Consider the following 15,395-nt stretch of genomic DNA (forward strand, 5'->3'; position numbering starts at 1 on the left):
CGAATTCCTGTTCTCAGGAACCAACAGTCTCAAAGTCAAGGTCAGGGCCCTGGAAATAATTAGAGAACAACAGAGGACAGTGTGGCAGCGAGGCAGGAAGAAGAACAAGATGCTCGGGAGGGGAAGCGGATGTGACAGAGTGGCATCCAGGAGAAGGCTGGCCTTGGCGAGGCTCAGAAGGAAGGATGGAAGGAAGGAGGGAGGGGGCGGGCTAAGTTAGACAGGAGGAGTGTTCCAGGTGCTGGGGCTGTAACAGGAGGGTGGGGTGATGGGAGGCTGGGACGACCCCAGGGACAGGACAGAGGGTGGCCGGGCTGCAGTGAGCCTGGCGAGGCGTTCATCTGTCAACCCACACCTGGTGTGCCCTGGGTGGCAGGCTGTGCGGGGTGCTGGGGACTCAGTGGTGACACGACATTTTCCTTCCCTCCAGGAGCTCAGTCTCATGGAGGAAATGGAGGAGTGGATGAGCAGGCCGCAAGTTTCTAAGGCTAGGTGGGGAGGATGCCAGTGGGTATGAGGGCCCCAGAGGGGGTACAGAATGGGGGACCCAAGAAAGCACCCCTCACCCCATGAAAGAAGGAGGTGACATGTAAGCTAAGATCCAAGCAGAGAATGGAGTTTAGCCAGGAGGAAGGGGCAGGGGCCAGGAGGCAGAAACAGCGCATACCAAGGCCCTGGGGTGAGGGGCTGGGCCGGCTGCTGGTGGCTGCCACAGCCTGAAAGCAGACCCCCATTCAGTGGGAAGGGGGCGACGTACCATGTAGTAGTCGTAGAGGAAGCTCAGGGCTGCCACACTGTCGTCGTCACCGTTGACTCTCATCATGGCCTTCGTGGCAGCTGTCAAGGGGTTTTCCAGGTATGTCCTCCAGGCCTCGTCCTCGCTGGTGTAGGGGAGCTTCTGAAAGGTGACTGGGTCGTTCTTCAGCAGCCGCACAGACCTGAAGCTGGAGGCGCACGAGGAGGGTCAAACTCAGGAAGGTCCCTGCGTGCGCAGCCTCGGGCCAACGCCCAGGAACTCAGAGAGCCACGAGCCTCGGAAACTTGGAACTGCTGTGCCACATTGGGAAGCTCGGGGCAGCGGGATGGACACGAGCTCTGGGGCTGGATGGGCACCAATGCTGCCCCGTAGAGGCTGTGGACCGGGGCCTCTGTTCCCTTCCCTGCAGTGAGGGCCACAGAGCCAATCTTGCGAGACTAGGGGGGACTCAACGGGACACGCGTCAGGAGACAGTTCAGAGGCAACCCATGCAACCAGATGGGAAGTGACAATGACATGCTGCAAAGATGAAAATGGCTGGACAGCCCAGCATGCTTCTTCTGAGGCTGCTGCCCTCAAGGCCGTGAAAGACACAGAGGCTGCAGATCACTGTGTCGGGGGACCACGGCCAATGACAGAAGGCCGGGCAAGGAAGCCCTCAGGCAGCAGTGGTCTTGGGAAGTGGCACTGTGGACCACCCTTTATGTAGGGTCCCCAGGCAGCTGCTCAGATGCCAGGACGTGGAGCTGAACGTTTAGGGCACACGGAGGCAGGCAGAACCTGGGCGCTGTGCTGAGAAGCTTCCACAAATACAAGGCACGGTCCCCAAGAGACAAGCTCACGGGCTCGAAGGAAAAGGGCCGGGAAAAGCTACAGGAGGAGGCAGACATTTAGCTGGGGACACTCGGCCCTGGGGATGGCTTCGCTCAGTGGCAGATGGGAGCAGATGTAGGAGGTGGGGACACAATGTAGAATGACGATGATAAAATAGCTCCTTGTCTGCATCGCGCATCGGTCATGGTTTAGGAACTGAGCTGGACCCCTCTCAAGAATCATCATCTAGCCCCGTTCTCACAACCACCCTGCCGAGGGGCTCCTGGTATTACTTCTATTTTTGGTAGAGGAAACTGAAACTCAGAAAAGCTAAAAGGGCACGGTGCAGGGTCCCAGTCAGAGAGTGGCCCAGAGGGGATTCAGGCTCTGAGGGAAGGGTGCTGTAGGACAGGAGGGTGTTCTCAGACTTGAGCTGCAGGAGAAGGACTCAGATCGCTGGGCCAACCTCGGGAGTTTCTGAGTCCCTCTGCTGGGGGGGTGATGGAGAATTTGCATTTCTGATGACCTTCCCTGGTGCTGCTGCTGCTAGAAGCCTGGGGACCACACTCTGAGAATGGCTCAGGACATATGCTCTCAGTCTCCAGCAAACCTGGCTGAGAGCCTCTTGGAGCAGAGTATGTGGAGGAGGCTGCAGGTGAGAGGATGGGCTTTCCAGGCTGGGGCTGGAGAGAGCCCCAGAGATGAAGCTCTTCTGCCGCCCAAAGCCTCCTTTATCCATGGGCCTGATGGACTCACCCGTGTTAGGGCCATAGGAACCCGTCAGCTGCCATTGACCAATTCATTAGATCTGCTCATTACCAGACACTACAAGGTAAGTTTTTCACTTCAGCTCACTGACACCTGAGACCAAGGATAGAAAATGCCCAAGATTGTCCAGCCTTCAGAGACACGCCAGGACTTAAACTCAGGCTTGTCCGGCACCAAAGTCACACTGCTCCGCCACAATGAGAGAGGGCAGTCTTTACCAGAGCAGAAGAAATGCGAAAGTAATGAAATTTCAGGCACTGTGGCAGATTAGTGGGTGGTCAAAGGCCACCTATCACCCAGTGACTCGGGCCCACATTCTCCAGCTTGGTGGAAGCGGCAGCCCAGACTAGATCTCTGCAGGCTGCGGGGGGGGGGGGGGGGGGGGGGGAGAAGTCAACTCTTCTGCGGACTTCATCTAAGGCGGTGTCTCCCATTCCACTTCACGGGGCCCCAGGTATAGGGCTCTGTGAGGGGGGCAGAAGGAGCTGTCACACAAGAAAGAGAAATGACAGAAACCTTCCTGCTCTAGGGGTGTGGAGAGGGAGGCACACCCCAAGTTTCTGCTGCTATAAATCAAGGAGCTGCAGACAGAGAAGTGAGAAAAAGCTCCTTGCTGCCTCCTGGGCCTGGGGTTAGAGGAACTTACCCACTGAGCCCAGGGTGGCTGCCCCCCGCCCAGCCCCAGGCTAAAGGGAACTCCCAAACTCGGCAGGCAGGCCTGGGAGAAATGGAGGAAGGCTGGGTGGCCCAGAGCTCTCCTCCCCAACTGGCCAACCAGTGCTTAGCCCCACTTCTCATTTCTAAGTAAGTCTATAAAGTACCCACTATGTAGGATTATGAGGATCAAGGGCACTAGCTTAGAACTGTGCCTGGCACATAATAGGCACTTAATATGTGCACGCTATTGCGGTACTCCAGGTCAGCTTGACACCAAGGGGTTGCAAAATGTTACAAGACATGGTCACACGAAACAGTGGCAGAACTGGGCCTAGGATAAGAGGGTGGAGTGAGGAGCTATCAGTTGTCCATTTTTATGTGTGTATGTGTATATCTATATATTGGGGTACTGGAGATCCAACTGAGGGCCTCATGCATGCTAGGCAAGCACTCTACCACTGAGCTACACACCCCAAGCTCCTTTTTTTTTTTTAATATTTATTTTTTAGTTGTAGTTGGACACAATACCTTTTTTTTTTTTAATTTTTATGTGGTGCTAAGGATTGAACCCAGGGCCTTGCATGTGCTAGGCGAGCACTCTACTGCTGAGCCACAACCTCAACCCTCCCACCCCCAAGTTCTTTTTTAAACTTTATTTTGAGATGAGATCTTGCTAAGTTGCCCAGACTGGCCTGGAACTTGCAATCCTCCTGCCTCAGCCTCCTGGGAGCCGGAACACAGGTGTATACTACTGTGTTTGACTTTCCTACACTTTTTGAAAAAGAAATTTTAGGAAACAATAATAAAATCATACCTAAAACAAAAAAACTGATAGTATTTTCTGATCACCTGGGAGACTTTCCTGGTCTACAAGGGTATCCAATGTACCCTCTGGGGATCCCAAAGTCTGATTCCTTGATAAATAGCAGGTGCTATATCTTCAGCATTTACTATAGGTAGACGCGGGATCACTGCATCTGCGTGACCTCTCAGCTCCCACAAGCAGTAGCTCTGAAAACAGGAGGTATCATCCCCTTCTACAGAAGGGGAAATTGAGTCACCTCAGGCAATATCACCTGAACGGGGACTTGCTGGGCTCCAAGATGCAGCTCGGAAGCTCTCTGTTAGTCTCCTTTCTAGATGCCTTTCCTATTCTGGAAATTTCCCCTCTCTGGAATACACTGAGCCAATTCTCTTCTGCAAGGCAGAAAGGAATTTTCCACCCACACAGGCAGGAGGAACTAAGTAGGAAGACGAGACAATGACTGGAAGAGTTTCTGGCCAGAAGCTGAAACCCTAGTGTCCTGGCCCTGAGGCCTGCCCACACCTCCAGCCACCTCATGTCCTAGCACCAAGCATTCAGCTTCCAGAAAGTCTTGACTACGGATAAGCTTAGCATTGCATTGTGTGTCGAATCCTGAAATCCAATAAGTTTTGGTTCTCTGCGTCTCTTTTGCATGTACATGTGCATGCTTTCTCTCTCTCTCTCTCAGATTGAACTCAGGGGGGCTTTACCACTAAGATACATCCCCACTCCTTTTTTTTTTTTTTAAGACAGGGTCTCACTAACTTGCCGAGGCTGGCCTCCAACTTGTGATCCTTCTGCCTCAGCCTTCCCAGTATCTGGGATTACAGGTGTGCCCCACCACACCCAGCTTTGTTCTCTGTTTTCTTAAAGATTGGGTCGAGGACCCAGTGGGCGAGACAGAGGGGAAAAAATCCCAGGAGTTGATACAGGATGACTGGGGAAAGGCTTCCCAGAAGGGATCATTCAAGAGTGACAGGGCTAGAACAGAGGAAACTAGGTGACTCCTCTCTTATGAGGTCACCTTCCCTAGGGCCTACACAAATTCTCCGTTGTGTCCAAGATGGAACTCCTGAGCTATCAGAAGATGAAAAGGAATGGGGGGGTGTGCTCGGTCTTGGGCAACCTTGCCGACTGGAGATCCTGTGGCATACCAGGTGGCCCCGTGGGAAGCACTGCCGTGGTGTGGTAACTCTGTCCTAGAGTAAGCCCCTTGGCCTTCTGAGCCTACTTCCTCATCTGTGACATGGGTCTCCTGAATGTCTTCTGCCTGCCATCAGGGACTGTTCTAGATAGATAAGGCTCTGCTCCCATGGAACTCACCATCTAATTGGAGAAGACAGACCATAAACAAGTAGGTAAATGAGTTAATTTTAGTTGGTGATAAGTGCTGTGAGGAAAATTAGAACACGGTAATGTAATAGCGAGTCACCAGGGTGGCTACTTTAGAGGAGAGTTAATCTCTTGGGTTGTTAGGAGAATTAAGTGCATTTACGTGAGAAATGTGCTTAGCCTAGAGCCTGCCAGAGAATAATCTCTCAGCAAATAATAGCCATCATCACATCATCATCCTGGAACCTCCAAATGAGAGTAAAGGGGAGACTGCCTGAGGTTCTTAGGTTATCACTACCCCCAAGCCTCCTGTCTGTGAACCAGGTTCTGTGTCAAAGACAAAAGAGAGCTAATAACCCCTTGCCTCAGCTTTCACATCCATTTTATCTTGTGGGGCCTCCCAACACACACGGCGTGTTATTATTCCTACTTTAAAGACCTGGAAATAGACAACAGAGACATTAGGTGACCTGTATCTGGCCTGAGAACTCCACGACTAGCTGCTTTTCCACCAAGGGATGTAGGCGACAGTCCAAAACAATAAACTTGCACGGCACCCATCCATCATTTTAACAAGGATTTTTTCAAGTAATTGCTAAGTGCCAGACCCTGTCCTAGGCAAAGAAGACGAGGCTGGAGACAGGGGTCGGCAAGGGAGCACTTTAATGGCAGTCAGACAGACAGGACCACCAAAACCAAAGAGTCGATATCAGAGAGGCAAAGAAGGCTCAGAAGGAAAAGAAGCCAGGGGACTTCCGACCTGCCCAAACCCCGGGGAGTGACAGAGGCTTACTGAGGAAGGGGTAGAGGGGAAGAGGGAGGATGGAGATGGGTGGGGAGGGCTTGGGACCTTCCAGCTGAGAGCAAAGACAAGATCAAAGGCATAACCTGGGACAGCTCCCAGGGTTGTCCGCCTACTGTGTGCCAAGTATGAGCCAGATGCTTTGCATGTCACCTTGCCTCAGGGAAGGCCAGCCCACTGAGGAGGAAGCACAAGTCCCAGATTTGATAATCGCTCACATTTGCATAGCATGTTATATTCTTCAGTGCGCCTCTCATATAGCTGTCATACCTGGGATCCTGCAACGCCCCTGTCCGGTAGGGAGGGGAGACATGACTGTCCCCAATTGATAGCAGGAAAAAGGAAAAAAGGTGACGGACAGGGCCGCTGGTTTGCCTACGGCCACCCAGCTGGCACCTCAAGGTGTCAAGCCTAGAACTGAGGTCCCTGGCTCTCAGCTTCCAGAACCTTCACAAAGCCACTTTCTCAGTGCCTCCCAGTCTGGCTTCTCCTTTGGGAAAGAGTTGGAAGTAAGATCAAGAAAGAGGAGCTCATGGGCTGGGGATATGGCTCAAGAAGTAGCTCTCTTGCCTGGCATGCGCGAGGCACTGGGTTTGATCCTCAGCACCACATAAAAAGTCCACCTAAAGATAAAAAATAAGTATTAAAAAAAAGAAAGAAAGAAAAAAGAGAGGAGCTCAGGAGTCTGGTTGCTGGGCCTCACTTGGGGAGGTCTCCTATCACTGGCCCACAGGGATGTGCACACTGTTCAGGCAGAGGCCCAGGGTGGGTGGAGTCTTCCCCTCAGTTTACTTTGGGCCCAAGGCATGGAAGGGGTGTGGTCCCAGCCGATCGATGCCCAGTCACCCTCTTATCCTCGTGACTCCAACATGCATCATCCCGGGCACCAGGAGGGAGGTGACCAAGAGTGGGGAGGTGGGGTTTCATCCCAACAAGCCCCTCTGACTGGCAACGGCCCCTGCTTTCTGCCTGAGCCACTTAAAACTTCCAGTGGGACTAAGTAGATGCCGTCTTGCTACCATCTCACTCTGCGAAACCCAGCAATTTAAGGCACAAAGAGACCTAAGAAATCTAGTCCCAGAGAGGAGGTGTGACTTGCCTAAGGACACACAGCAGGATTGAGACTCAAGTCTCCTAATGTCCTGTCCAGTGCTCAGTCCAACACTCCCCTGTCTCCCCGTCATCTCCATCATACAGAGACAGTCAATTAAACACTTTCACTTAGTGGGTTTTGCAGAAAGTAGGAGAAAACCAACCACCAAAGGAGTAGGTTCAAGCCCAGCCCACAGAGGTGCCTGGCCTGGATCCTCAGGCTGGAGGGGAGTAGGAGAGTTTCAGGGGCCACTTGAGCTGGGTGTTGACACTTAGATCCGCCCAGTCAGTGACCTGCCAAACCTTGCTATGAGCCACCCAGCCTCATCAGCAGCGATCAATCACACTCACTAATCATCCCAGGGAGGCCCTGACACAGCTGCTCACGGAAGAACCATTTCCCAGTCAGCCCCACGCAAGGTGCCCCAGGGTTCTCGTGGCTGCTGGTAGCTCATCTGGTTTTTTGGATGCGCAGGTTGGGAAATGTATCTTGTCACATGGGCTGGGGGCTCCTTTGAGGGGGAGCTTAATGGAGAAATGGCAGAATGTAGGGCATAGCCTACATTCTACCATTTGAACAAGGCCATGTGAACTCATGGGACAGGGTTGGGTGGCCCTAGAGCCATGCAGACCTGTGTTCCAGTTCCATCCCTGCTACTCACTGTGTGACTTTAAGCAAGCAACCTGACATCTCTGTGCCTGAGTTTCTAACCTATAAAATGTGGAAAGAGGATAGTATGAACCTCAAGGAATTATTATGAGAGCTACCTTTCAGGGAGGGATTACCAAGCGCCAGGTGCTAGCTGACCAATTCCTGGTCATGTCTTGGTAGCCCCCGTAAACTACACAGTTCACAGCCTCACTTTCTCCCACCGTAAAGTGGGACATCTCTTCCCAGCTGGCAGAAGCAGGCTTGAAGCTTGGAGATGCCAAGATAAGGGGGTGAGCATCACCTGCTTCCCCATCGGGATCCAGGTGGGCAAGTTGAGGGCTGTCAGCCTCCAGCAACCACTGCTAGTTGCATGTAAATTAATTATGTGCCATTTTCTAATTATACCAGAAACTCAGTTTCTACCCTTTGAAAAATTCTTCCCTGTATGGGAATTGCTCTTTCATGCTCTTGGTTTCTTGTCAGATTTTCTATTTTTTTTTCACGATTATTCAACTGAGGTGTGAAAGAACCTGAAACCCACCTCTACAACCAGAGGTTCATTCACTCAACATACTGAAGGTCACTCTATAAGAGGCCACGTGAAGAGCACTGGGGACACAGTGGTGAATAGCACGCTGGTCCTACCCTTGAAAGTTTCTGATTCGAACCCGAGCCCTAACCCTAACTCAACCTTGGTGACACATTTCTCTTGAAGACTTTCACTAGGTCAGTTGCTCTGGCCTTTTTAGGAGGCAAAGGGGTAGGGGAAGGGACAAAGAAAGAAAGGGGGGGAGGCAGGGAGGGAGGAAGATAGATAGACAGACAGACAGACAGAGATAGCCAGCGAGGATTATCTACTACATTTTACAAATGGGAAAGCAGAGTCCCAGAAAGGGAAGGCAGATAAGTGAAGGGAAAGGATCTAAATTATTTGGTACAGTTAGGTGCTGTGCCTTTTTTGTTCTCACACGTGTCCTGTGAGATGGGTGTTTTGGTCACTATTTTACATGAACAAAAACTGACACTTAGGTAAAAGATCTGGAGGAAAAGTCATCCAATCCACAGGTGGCAGAGCGGGGCTTTAAACACTGTGTGATCCTGGAGCAAGGCCCTCAGCCCGCTGACTCAGCGACAGCACTGAGGTCAGGAGTGGATCTGGGAACCTCCTGCTTCCCAATCCTCTGCCTGGTCTCCTAGGCCAATGGTTCTTACACTTGAACATGCATCAGAATCACCTGGAGGGCCTGTTAAAACACATCTTGCCGAGCCCCACCCCCAGAGTTTCTGATTTAGTAGGTCTAGGGTGGGGCTGAGAATTTGCATTTCCAGGTTCCCAGATGATGATGAAGATGATGATCCAGGCACCACACTTTGAGAGCACTCTTCTAGGTAAACTAACAATTCTCTCTTTAAAATAGTGGGGTGAACTAATCTCTTAACACTGACTTCCTCTCTCCCCCTTCCTCATTTCAAAAGCAACATAGGTTTGTAAGATATATGTATATAAAATGTGAAACCCACAAAGAAACAGGAAGCAGAGAAGAGAATTCATTCACATTCTTCCACTCTGAGAAAACGACTGTTTTCTACCTATATATAGATATTTTCTATCTATATATAGATATGCCTATCTCCCTGTCCTTTTTAAATGTCTAGGCACAGGATGGTGTATGATTGTGGCTCATTGTTCTGGCTCCTGATGAAGACCCATCTAAGATCCCAGTTCTTTGGTGAGACCCTGGGCACTCCTGAGCCCAATCTTAGTCCCCTCTTCTGCAAAACTGCACTTACACCTCTGTGTCATTGGGAGGAATAAAGGCCACAATGTAGCCATCAAGTATTTGACACAGTGTCTGTGTGAAATGTGGAGTCAGTGCTCAATTTCTGCTGTTTTTGTTTTAACCCACCAGAAAGCTGAGGATCCAACTTGTGCTTCAGCTCTGCTGCCTCTCTGCCTGCTCCTGTCCCCTAGTGTGGGACTTCTTGACAAACTGTTGGGCCTGTCGCTGGCTCTCAGAGCCTAAGGAACCTGGGGTGCCCAGGCCTCCGCCGTTAGGGCTGTCCCTCAGCCTCTCCGCACAGTCCGCCTGTTTTACAGCCCAGGCTTAATGAGGGCTTTTAACTTTTCATTCACCAGCAGCGTAACTCCGACTTTTAATAACACACCTTGTGCACGACAAAAATTTGCTCCTGGCAATCATGGTTTCGACCACAAAACCACAGCGGGGAGGCGTTCCTGGTTAACTCTTTCAGCGCTCCAGGCAGTCTGGAGCCGGTGCTCTCCGAGATCAGATGGACGGCGGCCCGGCCTTGGCCACTGGCCCAGCCTGGATCTCGGCCCCCAGTCGCCTCTCTCTGGCGTTTTGGGGATGGGGATAAAATTCCCAAAAGGGAGTAGAGGTCCAGGCTGCGGGATGAGGGAAGCATCAGAGATTATCCTGACATGCAGCCTCCATTTGATGGGCCTACTATGAGCCAGCTCCAATTGTGGCCAAGCCCTGCTTCCTTCCGCGGTAGATCCGCGCCCGACTCAGGCACGAGATTGGCTGGCGCAGGCGTGCGGGGCGCACAGTAGGCCCCCGGAGAGCCTCAGGGCACTCGGAAGGGACTGCGGGTCACCAGGCGCCCACAGCAGCTGGACTAGGCCCCACCAGTGGAATGCATTGGCCGCTTGGGAAGGCAGAGGGAGGCATGCGCGCAGGTGCACTCGCAGCACACAGCACGGTTCGTTTTCCCGCGAGAACTGGGGCCACAGCCCCAGGAACCCTGGCGGCAGGGCCCAGCCCCAGGGCACGGCGAGGCTGCGGGCTGGAGGCAGCCAGGGCGGCTGGCAGAGGCCTGGGGGCTGGCGGAGGCGCCCGTCGCTGGGCCTGACCACATGAAAGGCCCAGGCGCTCGCCACCCACCAGCTGCCTGGAGCTGGTTTCTGACTCCACCGGCAGGCCTCCATCCTGCCCAACACCAGGCCTTCCAAGTGCCGCCCTCCACCCGAGGCCTAGTAAGCAGGCTGACGTTCTTGGAGCTCCTACTTGAAGCCGGGTGATCCTCTTAGGGGAGCTCACTGTTCCCCCGGCAGGTAGGTGTTTATAGACATCATTCACAGACGGGGAAACTGAGGGACAGGGAGGACAAATTCACCAGGACCCTGCAGTTGGTAAGAGGCAGAATGGAGAGATCCAAGTTCAGCTTTTTGCACTGCACCCAGGGTTAGCAAGAGTCGGTCCTTCCATCAAAGCTCAAAACGTATGTTTGAACCTGTCTTCTTAGCTCCATGCTTCTTCAGGGGCTGCCCCAGCAAGACTGAAGGCGGCAACAGCAGCAGTTCAGAACTTGCAAGCCAAGTACTTAGTACCCCCCCCCCCTTATCAGTAGGGGCAGCTGAGCCCCAGGCTCTGTCATTGTAATCTCAAGCGGTGGCTTCATAGTCAGCCTGCAATTACTCAGCAGGCACAGGCTTCCTTCTCCAAGCACCCAAATAGAGAAGCCTCAACTGTCTGCGGATCTGACTTCAAATCCCAAATCACTAAGGAGGAGAAAAATAGAAAATCTTTCTCCAAGTAATCCCGCTTAGGGACACTTGCCCCCTGAGGAGCAACACAAATAGATTCTGTCTGCAACAAATAGATCTGCAGTTTTAACCAGCAGATCTAAATGGGATGGAGGCACATCTCAAAATATTTTTGTGCATGTTCCAAGTGTGGAAACTGGAAAGCAAGAGGGTTCATAAAAACTCAGTTGTTTCTTTTTATATGAAATAACCACGGAGTTGTTAGCTTGCTCTCAATCAGGCTTTAAAGCAATCACTAAACTAAAATCGTTGAATCCTGAACAACTCCGTGAGGTGGGTACCGCTATTGGCCACAATTTACAGGCAAGGATCCCAAGAAGTGAAGCAACTTGCCTAGTTGACAAACGGTTGGGCCTTCACTGGCTCTTGGAACCTAAGGAACCTGGGGTGCCCGGGCCACAGATAAGTGGCAGTGCTCCTACTCTTTGTGGTCCCAATTGTCGACACTTTGTCAACCCGGGGAAATTCATTCAAATGTTATCTGATGCCTATTAACCCCGGTGATTGTACTATGAACATAACTGACCAACCCAGAAGAGCCCCAAAGCTGGCTAGTATCATGGAATACTGGACCAGCCAACTGCTCTGCCTGCAGGTCTTTAAGTTGTTAAACCAATCAATTGAATAGCTTGGGGGAGGAAAAAAAAAAAAAGAAAGACTCTTCAACTCTTGCTTCTGCCCACTCATCTCTGAGGGTGGCCGGAAGAAGAGAGTCAGTGTTTGAAAGGTCTGGTTTCTACCAGCGTCCTGAACCCAAGCAGCCCAGATCCTAGCCTCATCCCACCTCCTCTGAGGTCTGGACCTCTAGCCTGGGGGTCCACACTAAAGGTCAGCATTAGCCAATCAGAATTCTGAATCCCAAATGTGGGCTGGGATGCACCTGCCTCCTGCCAGGCCACAGAGGTGACCTCACCAAAAACCACTCCTCAGCTTCCCCAGCCTTAGAACTGCCTCTGGATAAAATCAACCACATTTTATGGACACCTCTTCAGACCTCGGCTCTGGCTAAGCATTTTACAGACTTCAGCCACTTAACTCTCTCCAGAATCCTACCAAACAGTCTTGTACCCACTTTCCAGATGAGAAAAATGCAGCTCCGATAAGTTGGATGACTTGTCCAAGAACACCCAGCCTGCCAGGGACAGTCTGGATTTGAACCTAGGTCAAGCCTACCACAGAGTGCGCACGTTCCACCGCCACGCTCACTGACTCACTGTACCTTTCTTGCTTGGGATGGTTCCAGCTCAACAAACAAGTCCCTTTAGAGAAACCCAACTCTCTGCCCAAGACGCTATTGGAACCACCTCCAAGAAGTTCCTTTTGGCAAGAAGATAGAAAGCCTCCATCAGGTTGGGATTGTCTCATTTCCGAGGCCCCTTCCATGGATCAAAAAGTGGTGCCAAAACCCTCCAGTTTCAGTGTTTCCCCTAGCTGGCTCGAAACTGCTCGGCAGAGAGGAGAGAAGAGCCACTTTCCCAGGGAAATGCTGAGCGCGAGCCGGCGGGGGCCTGCCTGGGCACGCAGCGCGAGCGGCGGCCCATTCATTCACCCGAACAAATTGCCGTGTGAACCCCGGCGCCGGCCTCCCGGCTCTACCCCCGGGAACCCCGTCCGAGCCCCCGCCGGCCGCGGCCGCCGTACTCACTCAAGTTCATTCGACATCTTCCTGCTCCCGGCTGCGGCCACCCGAGCGGCGCTGTGGCTCTGCTGACCGCGCGTCCCTAGTGCGGGCCCGACACAGACATCCCCGGCCCAGGGCAGTGTTTGATTTATGTTGAGGTTTGGGTGTCGGGGTTTTGCTGACAGCTAGGTTCCCAGCAGCGCGGGCGCTGATTGGCTGCGGGGACAGGTGCCGGCGACTGCGGGGATACCTAACAGGTGCAGCTGTTAACTCCTGGCCGCCGCGTGGGGGCGGAGACGGGGCCGGCCGGGCGCGGCCGGCCAATTCCCTGCTGGGCGAGGGGGCGGGGGGCGGAGATGAGCGGAGGAGGGAGGAGGGGACAGTCAGGTTGGAAAGAAGTAAGACGACGAGCCGAAAGTACAGGATAAACAGATAGGGCTTAAAAAAAAAAATCTCCATCCCCGTTTCTAGTCCGTGTCCTGGATCCCAGAAACATCCCCCTACCTCCACCAAATTCCATTGTCCCCTCCTCTGCACTGGGAAATGTCAAAGGAGAGCAGACCCTCTCCAGGAAGGCCTCGGTGTAGGTTCCCTTCTTTTCCTCAGGACTTTTCCCCCTTAGGATGACATTTATAAATAACGTTTTGCAATTATCCAAGTGATTTCTTTTGATTTTCCTAGTAACCCACAATGGTGGACTTCCAGTCACCTCTCCTCTGCCTTCTCTCCTACGCCCACGGCACAGGAGGGAGGAAATGCAGGCTTGATTTGCCCGAGGGCACAAGCTAGTGAGTGGCAGAGTGCGTCTGGGTCTTCAGTCCTCTCCTCTAAGTGTGACTCCCCCTTGAGCTGAATCCAGTGGCCTCAATTCAACGTGCATCTATTGAGCACCAGATGTCTGTGAGGGCCTACTCACGGTTCTGGGGAAACAGAGGCCAAAAAACCAAGGTTAAATAAAATATTAAATAAAATAAAGATTTGAATATTTTCTTCTCAAAAAAAAAAAAAAAACCAAGGTTACTCCTCTGGAGGAGTTTACCGTGTGTGTGTGGGGGGGGGGGGCGGGGGTGGTAGCAGTGGCAGGAGAGTGGGGCCAGCGCAACTTTTTATCTACTATGATACAGATCTAAATGGGATGTGGGCAAACCATGGGCCTCTGGCCAGCGCAGAAGGATGGACAAGTTGAAGCTGTTCACCTCTGAGGCCTTAACTGGCCGGTGGCTTCTCAGACTCCTAAGTGCTTGTTCTGCATTGGGAACTCAGGGGAAATTAGATGCCTGTTAGAGCAACTGTGGAATAATGGCCACGAGCTATCTTCTATAAAGAACAAGGTCGGTAACCCCAGAATATCCCCAAACACAAAGAGGAGAACGCTGGGGCTTTCAAAAGAGATTCCACCAGGATTAATTTGAAATTAAATGTAAGCTGAAGATCTCAGGGTCTTTTCTTCCCCTTCTCTCTTGCTGCCCCCTCCCGCTTTGCCTGGTCTCCCAGGGAACCTGGTTTCTGTTTCAGAATTCAAAGGAGCCCTTTTGGGTTTGAGAACCTGGAGAGTTTGGTCTCTCATTGGAGTCTGTGTGGAGGCACCCCACGGGCCCTCACAATAGGAAATAATAATAGTTGCTGATAATTAAGTCACCTCCTCAGAGCAATCCCCTCCAATCACCTTTGTCAAAGGAGACATTTAGTTCTTTGTGTCACACCACTTCATTTGTGTTCTCTGCAGAGGCCTTGGAACTTTTTGGATAGTTTTCTAACTATTCGTCTGTCTGTCCTTCCTCTGGAATATGAACACTGTGAATCTCCCCTTCAGGCTCTGGCTCCCAGCAGGTCTCCATACCCTGTGTGTCCCAGGCACTGTCCCAGCTCCACCTTCATGTGTGTTATTTAATGCTTGAACCACCCTGGGAGTCGACACTTATCGTTCCTGTGTTCCCACTTTAGAGATGAGCAGACTGCGGTACAGAGGGATTAAGCAGATGGCTCAGGTTGCCCCCCCCCCACCCGCAGCGGCAGAGCTGGAGCTGGGATTTAATGGAGAGCAAAGGGCTGTTGGTGGCAGGAAGGCTCTTCTGGCCAACTGTAACTGCACAGCGTGCTGCAGCCCAAAGGGTGGCACACTTCTCTGTGCGAACCTGTCTGCACACCTTGGAAGGCTGTGGAGTTTCTGTCAGTGTGTTGCAATTCTCTGGTGAAGGGCTGGGGTGACTCACACTGGCTGGGCCTGGAGGGGCCTGGAATTCTACGTGGCATGTCTGTCTGTGCTCTCTCGGCTTAGCGATTTATTTATTTATTATTTTTATTTTTTTGCAGTACTGGGATTGAACCTAGGGGCACTCTGCCACTAACCTATATCTCCAGCCCTTTATGTTTTAATTTAAGACACGGTCTCACCAAGTTGCCCAGGCTACCCTCCAACTTGTGGTCCTTTCAAGTGGCTGGATTATAGTTGTGTGCCACTGTGCCTGGCTCACTGAACTTTTTAATTGATGAATGTCTATAGAACTGGCGACTGAAGCCAAGGGCAC

General features: G+C 52.1%; 1 protein-coding gene across 1 annotated transcript in view; it reads right to left on the reverse strand.

Annotated features, from left to right (window-relative positions):
- Positions 1-13,588, reverse strand: part of GRHL3 (grainyhead like transcription factor 3) — a 33,195-nt gene extending 19,607 nt beyond the window's left edge. Inside the window, exons 1-2 of the mRNA XM_081307556.1 lie at positions 12,892-13,588; positions 758-944 (exon numbers count right to left, since the gene is read on the reverse strand). Coding sequence (XP_081163682.1) covers positions 758-944; positions 12,892-12,908 — 204 coding nt within the window. The 5' untranslated portion in view covers positions 12,909-13,588. The remainder of the gene's footprint in view (positions 1-757; positions 945-12,891) is intronic.
- Between the last annotated feature and the right edge of the window lie 1,807 nt (positions 13,589-15,395).

Source organism: Spermophilus citellus (assembly GCF_964194105.1).
Source record: "Spermophilus citellus genome assembly, chromosome: 9".
In the NCBI taxonomy this organism is placed as follows: domain Eukaryota; kingdom Metazoa; phylum Chordata; class Mammalia; order Rodentia; family Sciuridae; genus Spermophilus; species Spermophilus citellus.